The sequence below is a fragment of the Camellia sinensis genome, chromosome 9 (genome assembly GCF_055761805.1).
Source record: "Camellia sinensis isolate YWXY chromosome 9, ASM5576180v1, whole genome shotgun sequence".
Lineage (NCBI taxonomy): Eukaryota > Viridiplantae > Streptophyta > Magnoliopsida > Ericales > Theaceae > Camellia > Camellia sinensis.
This window is the reverse complement of record NC_138969.1, coordinates 152,787,801-152,810,010: the sequence shown is the minus strand read 5'-3', so window position 1 is coordinate 152,810,010 and position 22,210 is coordinate 152,787,801. Positions and strand designations below refer to the sequence as shown.

Sequence of the window (22,210 nt, the reverse complement as noted above, 5' to 3'; positions counted from 1 at the left end):
CTTGAGTTCAAACAAATTTTAATTGGAATATAACACCAAGATTAAGGTTTTAACATAAAAGTGGACTCAAGATTATTTTTTTGAAAATTTTTAAAAATAGAAAAAGTTGACTGTTTTTCTGGTTTTGTGAGTAACAAACTTTGAAAATTTGTTTAGGTTATAAAAATACATCCTTAGGTCCTACCAAAATTATCACATACTCTAGACATACCAAATATTACCCCATAAAAACAGATTTTGAGTTTATGGAGTTTTGATGGGAAAATAAATTCAAGAAAGGGAAAAGAATTGTTGTTGGAAATTTAAGAAAGAAAGAAAAGCACACCATTTCTTGATTAATACACATCTATACAAGAGGCCTATACTACAACATGTATATACAAATAGCATGTATTAGGAGTAGAAAAACAAGTGGTAAAAGAATTGGAGAGAAAAGGTGATGTAGGTTTACCTTTGTTGTACAAGACTCAACACAATTCTTCTTTTTCCTCTCTCTCTCTCTCTCTCTCTCTCCCAAGATCACTCTATCTCACTCCTCTAGTGCATGGCTGAATATGTGTAAAATGATGGGGAGAAGTGTGCATATATATAGAGAACAGATTGTGAGGTTTCTTAGGAACTAAGTTCCATAAGTGTAATTCAAAGTTGTCCATCAATGCCATCAAGGCCCTTTCATCCATCACATGGCCAACTACTTGGGCTCCAAGAAATATATATATATATATATATATTTATAAACATAAAATAATAGGCACAAGTACATTAATTAATAAAATATTACAATTAAGGTTTGGAATGAAATAAAATAGAAGCATATAGGGATCAAGTCTAAATTTATGAAACCTTGATATTTATTATTGATATACTAACATTAGAAAATAGTTAAAATAATAAATTTGGGTCCCGTTAAATTAAAGCGCAAAGAAATGTGAGAAACAGAACGAAAACGGTGTTATCGGGAATTAAGATTTTAAAATAATTAATTTATAATTATAGGGAGGGTTTTAAAGGTGATTATTAATCTACCGAGATCAATTAGGGTTTACTCAAATTAATTTGCGATGCTTCCTGATTGTAGGGTTTAAAACACAATTAAGCAAAAATTCAAGGACTTTATTGAAATAAGCTCAAGGTTAGAGATTTAATAGTAATTACAAAAATTAGGGTCTCTACATGAGGGTAAGAAAGAGAAATCATCTACATTTTTTCACCAATACACACTTTATTTCAAAATTTACATCAAAATATTATTGTATTAGAATAAAACAAAACGTGGATTGTGAACAATTAAGAAAATGAACTAATTTGCATAAATTGGAATCATAAAATTCTGTCTTTCACAGTAATATAGTCTTCTATTTATTTATCTTTCTTTCTCTTTGATTTCTTTATCGCGTTTTTGTTTATTTTAAAAATTCTAATTTGTTACTTTTTCATCTCAATTTTTACCATATGAATATATATATATATATATATATACAAAGGAATCAATCTTCCGAGCTATTTTGTAAAAAAGTAGTTTTATAAATTTCTTTAACTGTTAATTTTGGGATATTCCAGCATAAATCAATTTTATCATTCTGTATTTCAACATCTTCTTCATTAATTATTAATCCTTGATTAGGTATTGAGGGCAAAGTTGTAGTCGACCTAGAACTGACTGAAGAGTTGCTTCTAAATAATCGACTCATTTTTCTGGTAATTAATCTGTATTACAGGAATCTTAATACATTGTTTAAATTTATCATGTTTTCACATACTCGGGTTTCATACATACCCATTTCGTTGACCCCTGGATCCAACACTGCCTAACCAAAGGACTTACTAAGGACTGGGATGAAGACTAGGTGGCTAGTTCCAAAGTGGAAAGACACAGATAAAATTTTGACAGATTAAGATGACAGAGAACAGATTAATCAAAAGAAACGTGCGTTGACTCAGAAGTAGAATGCAATCAATAATAGATATCTACATAACTTGGCTTTGATACCAAATGGTACGGAAGTAGGGATAGAGAAGAAGAAGTATGCGAATACAAATAATTGAAATAGCACAAAAATATTTAAAACATTTTAATACAATACTTACAATTGTTTAACAAACGTTTTTTGCCCGATGGCAATCTATTTTAAGTATTTTTTATTTTGATATTACCTATATACCTGGTAGTCAAAATTCTATTCCTAATTTTCTTACCTGGAAATTTTTACAGGGAGGATAGGGATGGCCACTCCTTTTATCACTTACCATAAATCCCAAATTACTCAATATCAAACCCTGATATACCAACTTGCTTACTGTATTGCCCACCTCAAATTAGCCAGAAAAACTACTAAACATGCTCAGTATATTATTTACCATCAAATTCAAGCTCGATGCCATTTACTTGCTGATTATTACAACTGTTTAGATTATCATCAATCATATCTAGATCTTCTTAGTGGTTGTTAATCTTTGTTGCTAACCCCCTTGTTTCTATTAAACAGATGTCTCACCCCAGGCCTTCTTCTAAAGCCTTGGTCCCATCTAGTCAACCTTTTGTTCCTCCTTTGGAGCTAGTAACCCAATATCATCCTATTGAAATGATTAATCGTTACCGAGTCCTTGGTAACATTCCCAAACCTAGCTACACATTTGCTTTGGCTACTGATCCCTTTGTTTCATCCAGCCAAGCAGTTACTCCATATTCTCCTAATCCTATTAAGATTGTCCGATCTGATTATGTTAAATCAACCACTACTAACCTATTCTTCAAAGAACCTAGTCACCCAAAAAGTCAGTCTGTTAATGACTTGGTTAAATCCTATTTTCCTCCTGGATGGCATTTTGTTCCCATGCATCCAGAGAAAACAATCACTTTCTATAAAGACATTCTGTTCAACCATCAATCCATTGTGATTAAACTCATTTATGATCGAATTTACACTAGTAAAGTTGTTTACCATTCCCTCTATATTCACAACATTGTTTCCCTGGCTGAATGAGGTTCTCCTTATCAGCTTCGATATTTGCCTAATCACTCTCTTCAGTATAGTTATTATGACTATATTGATGGTTGGTTCAAAATATTTCTGTATCAGACTGAAACCTTTGGTCACTCTTGGTTCATTCAGTTTGATCAAAAGTTTAAATCTGAATTCCCTACTTGGTTTCTGCGATGGTGGACTCATTATGGCGCCATTTCAGATATCTTACCATATGAATATATATATATATATATATATATATATATATTGTATTATATAACTCTCATGTGCTTATCATGTAGGAAAAAATATATCAGTGAGAAACATAGATGATTTTCCTCTTTTACCTTCATTTCGTAGTCACATTTTTGTTACATGACTAAATTTTGTTAAAGATTTAAAAATGATGTAACAAAATACGGATATTGACTGTCACGATTTCATGTGTAGAGACTAAAGTAAGATTTGATCAGAAGTGCAAATAGTTGACTATTATGATTTCATGTGTAAGGACCAAAGTGAGATTTGGTACAAAATATAAAGGTGCAAACTGTAATTTACCCTAGAATTTCCTACTAATTTGGGAAATTCTATTTCCACACATTTGATTAGCTCAGTGCACATATTTTCTCAATACATACACCTATTAATTTATTTATTGATTAATTTTCTTAATCCACACACTAAAAATTATAATTATATCCTTCACTCATAACTATTGAACACAGACCACTTAACCCTCATTTCCACATACTTTTGATTTACTCAACTTCCACATTTTTAGATTTATGGTTTTGAGGACCCAATGTTTCTTTTTCTGTTTTCCAATTTTGGGTTTCTAAATGTTGTTATTAATTTGGATTTTTTATCTAGCTTTTGTTATTTGCAAAAAAAATGTAGGAATTAAAAGATAATACAATGGTTCATAATGAATTGGTTTTACATTCCCAATAAACTGAATTAGCTGAGCCAGTAAGTAGTAGATTGAATATGTTATAGGTACGTGTTTGGTGGGTTAAGAAATGAAAAGCGAAGAAGGAATTTTTGAAAAAAATAAATAGAATTTGATCTTAGATAATGCAAATTTATGTTGTAATTTAATGAAAATTTTAACTTCACTTATTCAAAGTGATAATAATAAAAAAATTAGGGTTTATTTCTTTAACTTAAAATGTGTGCATTGAGATTTTTTTGTTCTTAAAAGATGTGCACGGAGAATTTTTTCATATAATATTATGGGTGTTGTTAGATGTCTATCATGATCATTTTAATTTAAGATATAATTATTATTAAATTAAAATTTCTTTAAGTGTGTCTCTTGAATTAATTAGGTATGTGAAAATAAAATTTCTCAACTAATTTTGAGATTTCGCGTATTTAAATCAGCTTATCCCTAAATTAGTTGGACCCAACTTATCAAAACATGAAACAAACTGTTTTCCATTATGTTGGGACATTCTACTTGTAGCTTTTTAGTACACATGCTGTCGAGAGAACAATAATCAAAATAAAACCTAAAACATAAGGGGAAAACAAACAATTGAAAAAAATATTTTTTGTACAAAAAAGAAAAACAATATATATATATATATATATAGATGGATATTTTTTTAATTTTTTATTATTTTTAACTTTTCAGCTCTGAAAATATTTACTTCAAATACATTTTCTTCAAACTCTATATCGGGGTGTTAATTTTATTTGTGTGTGTGTGTGTGTGTTGCGCGCACAGGGAAATGATAGAGGTGTTAGGTTGAAGGAAATTACAGGGGTGTTAGGTTGAACCCCTATTATTTGATCAATGGACAATATAATAACATTACAAATTCAGACTTATAAGCCCAAAATTTATTCAAAAAAAACAATCATTAGTTTAAATTCATTTTATTCATAAATTTTATATTTTATCAATTTAAGTTTTAGCTCATAAACACACGGGATAACTTATGAGTTAATAAAAGGGATGTCATAGCATTTTTGGTGGGCAACATATGCATATCTTTCACCCACACTCACATTCACACACAAAAAAAAGTTGACCCTCATCTTTTCATACCATTAAAATTCTTTATTTTTTTTTTGATAACTTAGGGTGTCCGGATCAGCTTGTGCGCACCTCGACTAATCCTTAGGGGACTAATCCCACCGTCCACTAGCGGAGGCCCATTTAAAGCCAGAGCAAAGTTCTGTATAGACTGACCCAACACAAAAATTAACAATACCTAAGAGGTTTTGAACTTACCATTAAAATTCTTTAGTGCACCACAAGTCGAGGCTGACTTTGTTTGGAGCCCAAAATAAGCTTTTTATACATTAAAAAAAAAACAAAAACAAAAAAACAAAAAAGAAAAAAAAAAAAGTGGACTTCTAACGTGGATCAATTTTTTAACTTTTCTTTTTTGGCAAAATTAAATTGGTTTGTAATTTAAATTTTATTTAAAATTTTTGAACTTCCTAATTCTTGAGTATAAAATTCAAATTATTAACTTCAAAATTACTAATCAAACTTGTATAATTCAACTTATTAACTAAATCCATTCAATTTTATTCTAATAAAGTAGCTGACTAAAGTTAAGGACATAATAGATGACCTAGTGATATATGTAGCTGTCAATTAAGATAGTAAGAATGTCAGAAGTTTAGAATTGCGACTTTTTTGTTGTGTTCTAACTTGTTAACCCACTAACATCCTATCGTTTACAAAAAAAGAAGAAGAAAAAAAAAAGATCAAATGTAAGATTTAATCAATTTTAATTTTAAAAAGTTTATTTCCTCAAAAATAATTGTAAAAAGTTTTTCAATTTTAAATGGTCAATAGCATTCTATACATAATCCATATATTTAGAAAGCAACTGTCCACTAGTTTCAAATTCCTCGTCACTATATAAAGTTATAAAATAAAAGAAAAAGAAGACATACATTGCATTTTAGCTAACACTTTTTCTAGTTACTCCTAACTTCAAAACATCATTCCCATGCCAATATTTCCCCCTCTAGTTCAAGCTCCTCAACTCATCATAAAATTTATTTTATAGAATGATTGTCCAAATAAAATTCAGCTCTTGACAAAGAAATGTGAACTCATTTTCCCTGCAAGCTTTTCTCTTTATTTTTTTATTTTTTTATTTTTTTTCCGGGGATAAATATAGCAATGTAACAAATGAAACAGTTGGAAACAAAAAATACATAAGAAATCACACTTTAATTTAACAACATTTATATGACAACAGTCTGAAGTGTTGCTACCCAAGTAAAGAGCATTTCTATTCCTAAATCATAACAATTATTCTGTTCAACAATATTCTTTGAAATAAAAGAAGCTAAATTTTCTCTTGTTATTCGTACCAGGGATGTGTAAAATATCGCCTAATCGATTAAAATCACATTGATCTGCATCAATCTGCATCGCTTAATCCACTAACTGCAAATTAAACTTTAAAGTTTATAATCTGCCTTCCAAACAGCCCCACTCCGCTATAGTTAATACATATATATTTTTTAACTTCCAATGAAATATTAAAGTAAAAATAAGTGTGAGAGATATTTAAGATGTAACATTTGTAAGAAATTAATAGTTATATATATGAAACATATTATGTAAAATTAGTTCGTGCTATATATATATAAAAAAAATATCATACAAATTAGTATTATATATTATGCAAATGATTGATAATTAGTTAGAATATTTTTTAATACTTTTGCCAATCCGCTAATCTACCAATTCACCATTTGGTTTATAATTTCTCTCAAACCATCCGAACTGCACCACGCACACCCCTACTTCCTAGCAATGACCCGAGCATGAGAATCCATTCCTGGCTTGCTGAAATTTTTTCTTTAGACGGTATAGCTTGGACTGTAACAACCATGTCATGAGTAAACTTTACTATAAACTATATATATTTTCTCGGGAAAGCAGTACAGCTCCAGCGGAGTAGGCATAAAAACAATGATTAAGCACTCACTAATGCTAAACATTTGAATGAGGCCTTGGGTTGTCTAACAATGTGAAAGCGTTAAATTAACCTAAATTGCCTCTTATCGGGATTACTGAATAGCCTAATTTTATCATTATTTTGTATTTTAACTTACTGCTCCACTATTCACCTAACAGAGACGAGGCTAGCAGGTCCTGGAGAAAAAAAACTCTTCTAGCAGCCTGTCTCATCCTTTCTTCTCGCTCTTCGTAACTCAACGATGGATCAAAACTGCAAAGCAGAGAGAGAGTTAAAAATAAGACTTAAAAAATAGTAATTAAAGCAGCTCAGGTGCATAAAATATGAGTAAATGGGTGCAACGGTTAAATCGCCAATTGTTCCAAAAACTTAAACTGTTAGAAAATAGGCCTAACAAAATATACATCAAGTTATCTAACAGACATACAAAGAGAAGCAAAAGTGAAAATGGGTACCAAATGTAAACGAAGAGAGTTGAAACCAATAGCCCTCCAAACTTGAGCTTTCATACCATGTCAAGTCATTAATTGTCCAAACAAGGTTGAGTTATTAGAAAATGAGTCCTATCAAGCTATCTAACAACAACATCAAAAGTAGTGATTCAATGTCTCCATGATTTATTGAACATTAAGCATCATTTGGTCCATCAGAACAGTGATTCTACCCATAAAAAATAGTGATTCAATATTTCTATGATTTATCGAACATTTAAGCATCTCTAGGTGCATCAAAACAAAGGTTCTCCATAAACTTGCTTTGGAGCATATAAAGCAGAATGTCTAACATGATTCTTGATGAACTTGAAAGATATCAAGAACACATGAAGTTTGTAAGATTATACATTTTTCCCAAAGATGCCAAAATATCAAATGAGTCTAGATTAGGAGGACCATCGCTAACCCACAAACAAAGTGACATGTTTCCTAAAACTTGTGATGGTACACTAAAATTATCTATGGAACACTAGATGATAGGATGAGACTTTCTATCAAAATAAGTAGATCTTGACTACATGAACCATACTCCTACCTCTAGGGTTGAATTTTTTTTCATCGTATGGCCTTTCATCCTCTAACACAACTTAAAACAATGAAGGTGGTCAAGAATCACCATCTACTAGAGATTGCACAGTGTGGGGGGTCATGCTGGGTGAATGAGCCCATTTATTGTGTGTTTGTTGACAACTAATGCTTCATTTGCCTTGTTTCGGCAGAAAACATTTTTCGGAAATGTACAAAATATTTTCTCATATTTGGTTGGGACCTTGAAACTAATGTACTTGGTTGTATTAGTGGTGGTGGTGGTGGTGGTGGAATGGAGGTGGTGGCGGTGGTAGTGGTGATGGGGTAGTGGAGATTGTGGCGGTGGCAAGACGTTAGTTTAGAAAAGTTTTCCATCCACCTAAATAAGTTTGTCTTTTGTTGACTACATAAAACTTTTCTATTTATTTTTATTTTGTAAGAATTTATGTGTAAGAATTTATGTATTATTGATTGATATTGATTACAAGATTGTTGTGTTCTATTACAAATCAGAGTAGCTCATTATATAGGAGAGGGTTTGGGTAGTAGGTGAGGAGTAGGTGAGGGTAAATTGGTGGTAGGTGTAGTAGGTGTGGTAGTAGGTGGTGGTAGGTGTAGGTAAATTCTAACAGCCCCCCGCAAACTCAAGGAGGATAGAAACTAACCAACTTGAGTTTGAAGAGAGGAATAAAACAAGAAAATACATAAAAATAAAAAAGGATAGGAGACACTGTATGGTCGTGTCAGATCATTGGTGAAGACACTGGATGGTGGCGTCATAACGTTGTAGAGGACACTGTATGGGGGTGTCATAACCATGTAGAGGACACTGTATGGTGGTGTCATAACGGTGTAGAAGACACTGGATGATTGTGTCAGACCAATGTAGAAGACAGTTTATGGGGTCATGTCGGACCGTTGTAGAAGACAGTTTATGGGGTCATGTCGGACCGTTGTAGAAGACAGTTTATGGGGTCATGTCGGACCGTTGTAGAAGACAATGTTGTGACAGTTTACGGAGTCTTGTCGGACCCTTGTAGAAACTAACCGGAATCTATGTCGGGACAGTTTACAGAGTCTTGTCGGACCCATAAAGGAGCTAACCGGAATCAATGTCGGGACAGTTTACAGAGTCTTGTCGGACCCTTGTAGAAACTAACCGGAATCAATGTCGGGACAGTTTACAGAGTCTTGTCGGACCCTTAAAGGAGCTAACCGGAATCAATGTCGGGACAGTTTACAGAGTCTTGTCGGACCCTTGTAGAAACTAACCGGTATCAAATGTCGGGACAGTTTATGGGGTCATGTCGGACCGTTGTAAAAGTGGCACCCTCAAAAGGCGTGCCCAATTTTATCAAAAGGCGTGCCATCAAAAGGTGTGCCCAATTTATCAAAAGGTGTGCCGGACATGATGGCGAGGCACGTGAGTGTCTTGGTTGGCGTGCCCGTTTGTCGTCTGGCGGCAAGTGGCGCGCGATACGCGTGGCTGCCCCGACTATTTAACCAAGGTTGAGGCGTAGGCTGTGCAAACCAGTCTGAAACCGCCGAAAATCCTTTGAAAAAACCCTTCCGTTTCTGAGAAAGAGATTCTGGAACACTCTGTTGCCATTCTGTCACCAACCCTTCCGAACATTACCAGTCTGAAATTGCTATTTCACTGAAACACTTAGCAACCCAAAAACATGGCCTCTTCTTCCCGTCCAGTTACCCAGAACCTGCTCACGCTCTTTCCAGAACTGAACGAGCCCACAAGAGAAATAACTGGTGCGGTGGCCAGTGAACCGCAACCAAACACCTCTGGTTTTGCTCCATTGAACTTTCCGATGCGGTCGGTGGAGCAAAAAATGGCGATGCAAACTGATATTGAGGCTAATCAGTATACTCTGAAGTCATGCGTGGAAACCATGACGGCGGTCACAAATTTGTCGAACCGGCTGCAGAGTAGGACAAATGAGGTGCAGCATTTAAATTCCCAGCTGGCTCTGCTCCAACGCATGTATAAGGATGCGCGAGCAGAGATAAGTGTGCTGAAGGCGGAAAATAAGGAGCTGAAGCGGAAGGCCACCGTGATGTTCCGATTTGGAGGTCCGCCATACGCTGCAGTGGAGGAGTATGGGGGATTGAACGTGCTCGGCGGCGTGGAAAACACGGAGGCAGTACCGTCAAGGGCCGTCCAGGACGGAAACAAGAAGAAGAGACCGGCGGCAGAGTAGAGAAAAAATCTGGCCTGTGGATGTGGTTGTTTTTTTTTTTTTTTTTTTTTTTTTTTTTTTTTTTGGTGAAAATTGTGATCGGGGTTGATCCCCTGATATGAATAAAATGACAAGGTTGTGGAATGTTGTTGGTAAAATATTTGTGGATGGGTGATATGAAAAACATCGGTGTGATTTTTTATTTTGTATATATATATATATATATATTTTTTTTTTTGTTGGTGAAATATAAAAAAAAAAAATAATAATAATAATAATAATAATAATAAAATAATAGAAAAACGGGTGATGATCACAAGAAATATATTATAATAAAAATATATATATATATATATATAAGATAAAGAATGTTTGGGCGGTGGTATGTGATGATGGTGTTGGATGGAGAATATTTTAAAATGGAGAAGCTGGTGTATCCACTTCAACCTTTTCAAAAAAGCTGTCTAAGGCAGCAGAGGATAGCACTGAGATCTGAAAACTCTGATGCAAATGTTGCCTTTCACTGGTTAAGCTGACAGGGAGTGGGTTGCTTCTTTTTACCATTCCTAGAAATGATTCTCTTGATGTTGTTGATACTGTGTCAAAAAATTATTTGTTTTCTGGAATCTGGGAGTTTAAATTCACCACTTTGGTGTCATCGCATTTTTCCTATCCAAGCAACTTGTTGTTTGAATGAGAAGGACCAGATTCAGTTGTGGACCTGAAATCTCCGGAGTTATCAGTTCTGGTGATCTTGAGGCTGAAAGAGAGAGGATCTTGAAAGCTGGTGGTTTTATCCATGCAGGACGTGTCAATGGCAGTTTAAATCTTGCAAGAGCCATAGGTGACATGGAGTTTGGAGATCGACCGAGCTGACTGAACCCGTGGCCGGGTCGCAGGTGATGCCGGTCCAGTTGCATGGGGTGGCGTCGCGGTCGTTCCAGTCGGAGAGAACACCGTTCGGGTCGGACAGACCGAGTTTGACTCGCTGGAGAAAAAGTCCATCTTGACTCAGTGAGAGACCCAGATGGGGTAGAGAGAGAAGGAGAAACAACAGAGCTAGCATGGCTGTGATATAGATTTCTGTTACTGGCATTGCCGTAGACATAGAAGAGCGAGAAAGCGCGGGAAACGTGATTCTGAGAGTTCTGCGTCAATTGGTTGAGATCCGGCGGGCGGTCAAGGCAAGGTTGCCGCCCGCCGGAAGGCGAAGAACACCAAGATCTTTAACCTTGCTCTGATACCATGTAAGAATTTATGTATTATTGATTGATATTGATTACAAGATTGTTGTGTTCTATTACAAATCAGAGTAGCTCATTATATAGGAGAGGGTTTGGGTAGTAGGTGAGGAGTAGGTGAGGGTAAATTGGTGGTAGGTGTAGTAGGTGTGGTAGTAGGTGGTGGTAGGTGTAGGTAAATTCTAACATATTTTTTGTCACACCAAACGCCAGAAAATATGAAAAATATTTTCCAAACAAACAGAGCTAAAATATTGGATATCCACCCAAGTTGAGTAGACGGGGTGCTTAAAAATAGACGAGAAATTTCTCTGTACCATAAGAAACTATAGTGACCACAACCTTGCTTTCCATATATGTGATGATGTCACACTGTTAACAGAATTTTCCTCAACATTGGATAGCAAGGATTTTGAAATATCTTTTGATTCAAATGCAGGGAAATTCAAAATAAGAGATGAAAGGAACGGATCAGTAACAGCATTAGATGAATTAGCATTGCTCGATCGATATCCACTGTCTCCTAAAAGAACCTGCAAATGGGCCTCACGAAGATCCTTTCCCAGGAGGGACAGTGCCCGACTGTTGGGAATTGCAACTCTACGTAACCTGCGACGTCTTCGCAAGTAATATCCAGTTAAAGAAACCTTCAATCAGAATTGAATATGGTTATGACATTAGCAGTGCCGTTATTATGATATTGTTTTAACAATGTATAGAAAGAATGGAGAAGAAGGATTCATGTAACCGATTCTATTTAATGGGACTTAAATCTTGGTTTGATTTGATTTGACTTAGAAAGAAAATATACAATAATGCTATGAAGCACGGGTACACATACGCGTACGAGTATTGGTACGATACGGGTACGTCGATACGGTAAAAAAAAAAAAAATTGAGTATAGGTACGGCTTAATACGTTTATAAAAAAATTTATTTTTAATTTGGAGCAATACAAAAAGTGATTAAATGATTTAATTTGTTAAGATCCAATCTACAATTAATATTTAATGTCAAAAGTAGGTATAAACTAAAATTAAATATCATTATATTAAATAACTTACAAACCATAACTTAATTTTAAAATCATACTAAGTATAAAATTAAAATAAAATGTAGTGAAAGAAATTTTATCTTTGTAATAGAAGAAAATATTGTTTCAGTTGAGATACGGTGTGTGGCTTGAGTATATATTAGGTACGTCTGAATATATCAAAAATTAAGAAAAAATAATTTTGAGTACGTGTTTTGTGTATTCGGTATGCATGTAAAAATACTATACGAAGTATCATACACTGATAAGTACTGGATATGAATACAACATGTTTGTCGAAGTACTCATGCTTCATAGCAGTAATGATATTTCAAAGGATATCTTGAATAAATGTCCATGTTGCAGAGTGATATGACTCAACATGTCCCTCGCAACTTTAACGGAGCATATGGGACAAACCAGCAAGTAAAAAATGAATGCTATGTAAGCTTCTTGTGACAGGATATTGCTGGAAATTTGTGTTAATAAGATAGTGGCATATGATAGTGGTGTTGGTGGCATATAGTGGCATGTATAGAATATGATAGTGGTGTTGGTGGAAGATAGTGGCATGTATATAATATGATAGTGGTGTTGGTGGCATATAGTGGCATGTATAGAATATGATAGTGGTGTTGGTGGAAGATAGTGGCATGTATATAGTATGATAGTGGTAGATAGTGGTAATATATAATAGGTAAGTGGCATATAATGGGTTATAATGATGTTTGTAATATCTCCTATATAAGGAGTGTCATTTGGTCTTGTAAGATAAGAAGTTTTGAATATATTCCTTCTTCCTCATATTTTCGGAGTTCTTCTTCCTCATATTTTCTAAGTTGGTATCAGAGCAACAAAAAACACAGCAGCCCTAAAACCGTCATAGCCATGTCGGAAGTCATTCCGGTGAAAACGTCCAACTCTCACTCTGTCCAAATCACCACCATCCGCCTAAATGGTGATAATTTTCTCCGCTGGTCACAATCTGTCCGGATGTATATCCGTGGGCAAGGAAAGATCGGTTACATCACTGGTGACAAGAAGGCTCCTGCTGTTAATGATCCGCTGTTCGACAGTTGGGACGCTGAAAACTCCATGGTTATGACATGGTTGGTCAATTCCATGGAGGAGGATATAAGCTCTAATTACATGTGCTATACTACTGCACAAGAATTGTGGGATAATGTTAGTCAGATGTATTCTGACCTAGGAAATCAATCTCAAGTTTTCGAATTAACTTTGAAGTTGGGAGAGATTCGTCAAGGAGATGATTCCGTCACCAAATATTTCAATTCGTTGAAAAGGTTGTGGCAGGATCTTGACATCTTCAACACATACGAATGGAAATCGGTTGACGACTGCAACCACCACAAGAAAACTGTGGAAGACAGCCGTATTTACAAGTTTCTTGCCGGCCTCAACATTGAGTTCGATGAAGTGCGAGGAAGAATTATTGGCAGACCTCCTCTCCCATCCATTGGCGAAGTATTTGCCGAAGTCAGAAGGGAAGAGAGCCGAAGGAGCGTTATGCTTAAGAAAAAAGGTACTGGTGAATCAATTGAAATTTCTGCTTTAATTAGCGATGCTGCGGCCAACAAGGCTGCAAATTACCAGCGCAGGTTTGATGATAAGCCACGGGTCTGGTGTGATTTTTGCAACAAGCCTCGCCATACACGCGAAACGTGTTGGAAGATCCATGGCAAACCTGTCAACTGGAAAAGCAGCAAACAAGGAGAGAAGAATCGTGGCTTTCCTACCGCTAATGAAGCCGATTCAGGTCCCTTCAACAAAGAGCAGATTGATCAACTCTTAAAGCTGATAAAATCCAACTCCTCATCCGGTACTCCTAGTGTTTTGTTGGCACAAACAGGTAGAAATCCTAAAGCCTTCTCTTGCCTAAACTTCTCTCCGTGGATCATAGATTCCGGTGCCTCCGATCACATGACTAGTTTTTCCCATTTATTTAGTACCTATTTCCCTTGTTCTGGTCATGACAAAATCAGAATAGCCGATGGTAGTTTTTCACCTATTGCAGGAAAAGGATTTATTAAACTAACTGAGAAAATTAATCTCAATGCTGTTCTTCACGTCCCCAACTTAGCCTGTAACCTTTTGTCTGTCAGTAAACTATCTAAGGATTCTAATTGTCGTGTTACATTTTTTGAATCCTATTGTGAATTTCAGGACCAGAACTCGGGGATGATGATTGGGCGTGCTAGGATGCTTGAAGGTCTTTACTACTTTGATGAAGTACCTGTTAGTAATAAAAAAGCTCAGAGCTTTAATAGTACTAGTTCAATCTCTGTTCGAGAAAAAATAATGCTATGGCACTATAGGCTAGGGCATCCTAGTTTTCTTTATCTGAAACATTTATTTCCAGCATTATTTAAAGGGATTGATTGTTCTTCTTTTCATTGTGAAAGTTGCATTTTTGCAAAATTTCATCGCTCTACTTATTTGCCAAAACCTTACCAGGCTTCCAAACCTTTTTATTTGATTCATAGTGATGTTTGGGGCCCTTCTAAAATCACTACTCTTTCTGGTAAAAAATGGTTTGTTACATTTATTGATGACCATACCCGCTTATGTTGGATTTATTTGATGAATAAAAAATCTGACGTGAAAAATTTATTCACAAATTTTTACAATATGATTGAAAACCAATTTCAAACCAAAATTGGTATTTTACATTCTGATAATGGAACAGAATATTTCAATGAGCAGTTGGGTGAGTTTTTGGAAAAAAAGGGGATTTTTCATCAATCTACATGTCGGGATACCCCTCAACAAAATGGCATTGCAGAACGAAAAAATAAACATCTACTTGAAGTAGCACGTGCTATAATGTTTTACATGCATGTTCCTAAATATTTATGGGGTGAAGCAATTTTAACAGCCTCTTATTTGATAAACAGGATGCCTACAAAGGTGTTAACATACAAAACACCTTTTGATTGTCTCAAAACTTTTTTTCCTGACACGAGGTTGTTTTCTGATTTACCTGCCAAAGTTTTTGGATGTATTGCCTATGTTCATGTTCCCAGTCAATTTCGTTCAAAACTTGACCCCCGTGCTATAAAATGTGTTTTTTTGGGTTATTCCTCAAACAAAAAGGGGTATAAGTGTTTCGATCCTCAAACCAAGAAATTTCATGTGAGTATGGATGTGTCATTTGTGGAAACAAAATCCTATTTCCCCAACACTTCTCTTCAGGGGGAGACAAGTGGAGTAGAAGACCGTTTTTGGGATATTTCTATCCCGCTCCCCAATGTCATTTATCCTACACAAAAACCACATCTGTCTGATAATGATCACTTAGGAGAACCAAGTTCTATGGTGCCTAGTCATGAAGATTCTTGTTTAGGGGGAGAAGTACTACAACATGATCTAAATCCTGAGCTTCAGGTTTATACTAGGAAGCGATTTCATCTGAGGAATAATGACCCGAATGTTCATCCTAATGACCCGAATGTCCACCCGAGTTCTGGCATCGAAATTTTAGGTAATCCTATTCCTTCTATTTCCGACCTTGATGTTCCTATAGCAATTAGGAAAGGTGTCCGAAATTGCATTAAACATCCTATTGCAAATTACCTCTCCTATCAAAGACTGTCTAAAAATCATAGAGCTTTCACATCTAGGATTTCACACTTGTTTGTTCCAAGGAATATACAGGAAGCATTGGATGATCCGAATTGGAAATTAGCAGTCATGGAGGAGATGAATGCTTTAAGGAGAAGTGGTACTTGGGAGATAGTTGATCTACCCAAAGACAAGAAAACAGTTGGGTGTAAATGGGTGTTTACGATAAAATGTAACGCAGATGGAAGCGTTGAGAGATACAAGGCGAGACTGGTGGCTAAAGGCTTCACTCAAACTTATGGGATCGACTATCAGGAGACGTTTGCTCCTGTTGCTAAAATAAATTCCATCAGAGTACTGTTATCTCTTGCAGTAAATTCAGATTGGCCTCTACATCAACTTGACATTAAAAATGCATTTCTCAATGGTGATCTTGAAGAGGAGGTGTTCATGAGCCTACCGCCGGGATTTGAGCAGAGACTTGGAAGCGACAGAGTATGCAGATTGAACAAGTCATTATACGGACTCAAACAATCACCAAGAGCGTGGTTTGAACGCTTTGGGAAGGCAGTTATCAGTTGTGGCTTCTCGCAAAGTCAAGCAGATCACACAATATTTTATAAACATTCAAAAAACAGTAAAATTGCAATTTTGATTGTTTATGTTGATGACATCATTTTAACTGGTAATGATGAAGCAGAGTTAGCAGGCCTCAAAAAGAAACTCGCAAAAGAATTTCACATTAAGGATCTGGGAGCCCTCAAGTATTTCCTCGGAATGGAATTTGCAAGATCCAAGGAAGGTATATTCGTTAATCAGAGAAAATATGTTCTTGATCTCCTTGGAGAAACAGGTATGCTTGGTTGTAAGATGGTGGAGACTCCGATCGAGCCTAACTTGAAGTTACAAGCTGCTAAGGCTGAAGAAGTCAAAGAGAGGGAACAATATCAGCGACTTGTAGGGAAATTGATTTACTTGTCTCATACGCGGCCTGATATTGCCTTTGCAGTCAGCATGGTAAGTCAGTTCATGCACTCACCAGGGGCAGAGCACTTTGAGGCCGTTTATAAGATCTTAAGATATTTGAAAGGAACTCCAGGGAGAGGCTTACTGTTCAAGAAACATGGACATCTTCAAGTTGAAGTATACACAGATGCAGACTGGGCAGGAAGTGTTACAGACAGGAGATCAACATCCGGATACTGCTCCTTTGTAGGTGGAAACCTAGTTACATGGCGGAGTAAAAAACAGAATGTGGTAGCTAGAAGTAGTGCAGAAGCAGAGTTCAGAGCTGTTGCCCATGGAATCTGTGAAGTAATGTGGATTAAAAGAATTCTTGAAGAATTAAAGCTTTCTCACCCGACACCTATGAAGGTCTATTGTGACAACAAAGCAGCTATATCTATAGCTCATAATCCAGTTCTACATGATCGCACAAAACATATAGAAGTGGATAAACATTTCATCAAGGAGAAAATCAATGCTGGCATAATCTGTATGACCTACCTTCCAACAGGTGAACAATTAGCTGATGTGCTAACGAAGGGACTACACAAGAAGCAATTTGATAAGCTGACTAGCAAGCTGGCTATGGAAGATATCTTCAAACCAGCTTGAGGGGGAGTGCTGGAAATTTGTGTTAATAAGATAGTGGCATATGATAGTGGTGTTGGTGGCATATAGTGGCATGTATAGAATATGATAGTGGTGTTGGTGGAAGATAGTGGCATGTATATAATATGATAGTGGTGTTGGTGGCATATAGTGGCATGTATAGAATATGATAGTGGTGTTGGTGGAAGATAGTGGCATGTATATAGTATGATAGTGGTAGATAGTGGTAATATATAATAGGTAAGTGGCATATAATGGGTTATAATGATGTTTGTAATATCTCCTATATAAGGAGTGTCATTTGGTCTTGTAAGATAAGAAGTTTTGAATATATTCCTTCTTCCTCATATTTTCGGAGTTCTTCTTCCTCATATTTTCTAAGTTTATACGAATCTGCACCCGACGCCCATACTCGAGTCCATGTAACATAGGGTATAAGTGTGTATGTAAATTGAAATAAAGCAAATTAGGATTTCCATACAAAAGGTCAAGGAGCATACATCCACCAAGGCATGTCCACATAGTATTTATTTTACCATACTTAACATCTTCCTCTAAAAGAACTCCAATAAAGTGCTTTACCAAAGTGACTGAATTAACTATGTAGAAACTGCGTTAAAATTGGAAGCCTACTACTATCTCTCGAAATGAAACTAGATGATAAACCACCGTTATCATTAAATGAGCAATTCCCTTAGTTTGACAAGTTGAAACAGGTTCTTAAAGAATCAATTACATATCAATAATGCTCAAGGTTCTATTTTGTTATCCAAAATAGACCTTAAACAGAAGTTATTCAGCCACACTAGCAGTTTCCTGTTGCGGATTACACAATCTTTGTCATACCACAACATAGAAAATTCACGTCCTATTCAATTAGGATTATCCATGCCAAACCACCTTCATGGTCTTTAATCCCGTGCTTGAACATGTTCAAGAGAACACCAATGCTGTTATTCATTAAGTTGGCTTTATTTGTAGTTCACATGTCCATCTTTACAGCTTCAATTTCCTTATATTAATATTTTTTGCCAATTTAACTCTCCGCTATGAAACAATATATCTATATTTCAAAACATTTATATTTATATCCACAAATAGTAAACTATATATATATATATTCTATCTATAACAGCAAGCCAGTCACAACTCTCATATTGCGTTTTTCCCTTCAAGTGGTCTTCCATATTACAGTAGGAAAATATGCATTCTCATCCAGTGATTTATGCACACAATAGGTGAGTCAAATGTTCTAATTCCAAATCTCCCCTGATCCTTGAGTGAACATGTTATTAATATTCAATTAACCATTAGCTTCAGTTAAAACAGACCAAATAATATCACAAATTCACACCCTCCAAATCTACTTCCTTCAGTGTTCTTAAAGAAGATTTCATTATTCTTCTATTAACAAAAAGAGTAGTTGAAAGGATGCCTAACCGTGAGGTCGAGTATGGAATATGAAATGTAACTCCAATCATAGCAGAAGTAACCACCCTCCCCACAACAACAAAAAACAAAAACAAAAGATTAGGTTAATGCTGTATGCTATGAAGCATGGGTTCTTCGAAAAACATGTTGTACCTGTACTGGGTATTTACCAACGTATGATACCTCGTATGATAATTTTGCATACGCACCGAATACACAAAACACGTACCTAAATTTTTTCTTCTTAATTTTTGGCATACCCAGACGTATTTAGTATATACCCAAGCCGTATCGTACCTCAATTGAAATAATATTTTATTGTACTACAGAAATAAAACTCTTTTCACTAGATTTCTTTTTTATTTTTAGTTTTATACTTAGTATGATTTTAAAATTAAATTATGGCTTGTAAATTATTTAATATATTGACATTTAATTTTGATTTATATATTTACTTTTGGCATTATGTTAATTATAAGTTGAATCTTAACAAATTAAAACTATTTAATTAATTTTTGTATTACTCTAAATTAAAAATAAATATTTTTTACAAGCGTATCAAGCTATACTCGTACCTTACTATTTTTGAATTTTACCGTATCAACATACCCGTATCATATCAGTACCGGTGCTTCATAGGTTGTATGCATATGTTTCTCCCACATATATATTATGAAGTGTACAATAGTTTCTTTCTTTAAAGTTAAAGGCGACATCATCCAACCACAAAACCAGACCTTATCCTCTCCCAAGACAAGTCACCATAGGCTAATCAAATTCATCAAATTTTGATTGCAAGCACAGATAGCCTATCTGCTTGCCTAGATTGTGACCTCTCAGCATACCCAACAAAGTAACAATTTCTTTCTTTCCTTTTTTTTCACAAAAGGAAAATATAACAACTGATAGAAGAAAAATTGCTAGTCCACAAAATCTGATCACAAAATTAGAAACAAACCTTTTACATTTCTGGTTCTATTATCGGATTAAATGTTGATATAGAATGATTCAACAACAATAAAAGATTTAATTCGCACATTAAAAAAAAAAACAAAAACAAAAACAAAAACAAAAACAAAAACAAAAGAAGCAATTTTCAAAATTTGATCAGATTGGATTTAACAAAAACAACAAAGATCAGAACTTTCCAACAAAAGAAGGAAATCAAAACATAACCCAAAAATGGAAAACAATTTTAAAGACTGAAATGATGAATTAAAACATAGAAAACTCACGGAGACTTCGGACTCGCACGAGTGGTCATTTCGAGGTGGGAACACAGAGACGCGATATCGAAATTCTCGTAACAGTATGGCCATGGGAAATCTGGTCGTACCTCATCGTCAGCTTCGAAATCGTCGATATTCAACCCATCTGAAAACAAAAAGCACCCAAAACATCAACAAATTGTTCTCAAAAACCCATTTACGGATCGATCAAAACCCAATTGAAAACCAATAAAACAATACGAACCCAGTTGAGAGATTTGATGGTGGTGCAACGTGAATTGCCGCTTGGCGGCGGCGGCGAGGTGAGAGGTCCAGAAATCAGAATCCATCAAGAGAGAGATAGAGACAGAAATGTGGATAAATGAATAAAAACCAGTTCTAAAAATGTATTTTCGTTGTTTTTTAATTATTTGTTTTAGATTTTTTGTGTTTTTTTAATTATTATTTTGTGTTGCATGTAAATCAGATATGACAAAGGAATTGAAGAGAGATATACATTATCGGATTTCAATTCGGTTGTTTCAGAGGTTTAACTCTGTGTATGTCTTGTGGTCTAAAATTTATAGGCAATAACGTTAATTTGTCCGTTGGTGTGGTTTCTCATGTATGATGGTCAACCACTGCTTATCCTAAAAGCATACAAAAAATCTAGCATGTTCAAGATTTGTCGCTATGAATAATTAGATCGGTAAATTGCATATTTGGTTTCCGATTATGGTTTAAATATTTTTCCACTTTAATTCCTCAATTATCAAATATTTCGTAATTTGGTTCAATTTGTAACGGATGTGATAACACAATTTGAATTTTTTAATTTTTGTTTTTTCAATTCACACTATTGATTTTTCTAAAATGCTTGGTAGTCCGAAGAGGGGCTTGAAAATGGTCCAAATGGGTGTTTACCGAACGTCCGTCCGGACGACTGGGTGAAAACTTATCTATCGCGGTTGTCACCTTTGTCGATCGCAACTGTCAGCCTTCTCGCCAGACAACTGGCCGGATGTCCGTCTGGACAACCGATAAAATGAATTTCGAGCCAACCTTTTTTTCGAGTTACCAAGTATTGCTCTTGATTTTTAAATAATACTAAAATAGTCTCATATTTTCTAATATGAAACCTAACCCTACCTACCACTCGTTGTTTCCACCGTCATCAACTGACTATGCAGTCGCTGTTGTTCCTTTCCAACTGCCTTTCTAGCCCGTGGCCCTTGTCTTGTCACCCCACGAAGTTCTCTCTTAAGCCTTGTCACCCTCTTCCGATGTTGTTGCCATCATTTCTTTCTTGAAACCTTCTCTCTCTCTCTCTCTCTCTCTCTCTCTCTCTCGTGTGCGTGTGCAGGGTAAGGTCACAAGAGATAAAAGCTGCAAAAGTTGTGCATTGCGAGGGAATTGTAAGAGGTGGTAGGTTGTTAGTAGTAGTAGCTGTGATGATGGTGGTCATGAAGTAGTTGGGCAACAACTACGCTACGAAAAACGTAGCGATAAAGCGAAGAGACTGGAAAATGGGTGGTGGAGAAGAAATGGGGTTCCTGGTAGTGGCTAGTAGTGGTGATGGCAATTGTTGGTGGTGTGTAATAATAGTATGTATTCACAGGCCCAACCCTGAGATTTGTGGGGCTCAAAGCCGATAATCAACTAATAAATTTCTAAGGTCCTTCACATTTTTTTTTTTCATTGAATGAAATTTTTTTTGAAGGTAAAGGACAAAACATTTGTGTCAAAATCACAAAAACTATTTAGCATTACATTACAACAACTAATAAATATCACTTGATCATCGTTCTTTTTGCATTTTTAGAAGCAAATAAATCAATTATACTTGCAAAATCATTTTCAATGAATAACAATGCTAACCCATTTAATCTTTCTTGTGATATGGTTGATCGAAGGTAATTTTTGATCATTTTTAACTTTGAAAAGCTTTTTTTCCCTGATGCA

At 35.3% G+C, this 22,210-nt stretch overlaps 1 protein-coding gene across 1 annotated transcript; it reads right to left on the bottom strand.

Moving 5' to 3' along the window:
- Window positions 1-6,842: 6,842 nt before the first annotated feature.
- LOC114269890 (protein DEHYDRATION-INDUCED 19) lies at window positions 6,843-20,908 on the bottom strand. The gene is given in 6 exon segments (XM_082887815.1): window positions 6,843-7,177; window positions 11,723-12,006; window positions 12,756-12,853; window positions 20,272-20,304; window positions 20,307-20,414; window positions 20,514-20,908. Coding segments are annotated over 6 exon segments (717 nt in total). The 5' UTR covers window positions 20,599-20,908; the 3' UTR covers window positions 6,843-7,068.
- Between the last annotated feature and the right edge of the window lie 1,302 nt (window positions 20,909-22,210).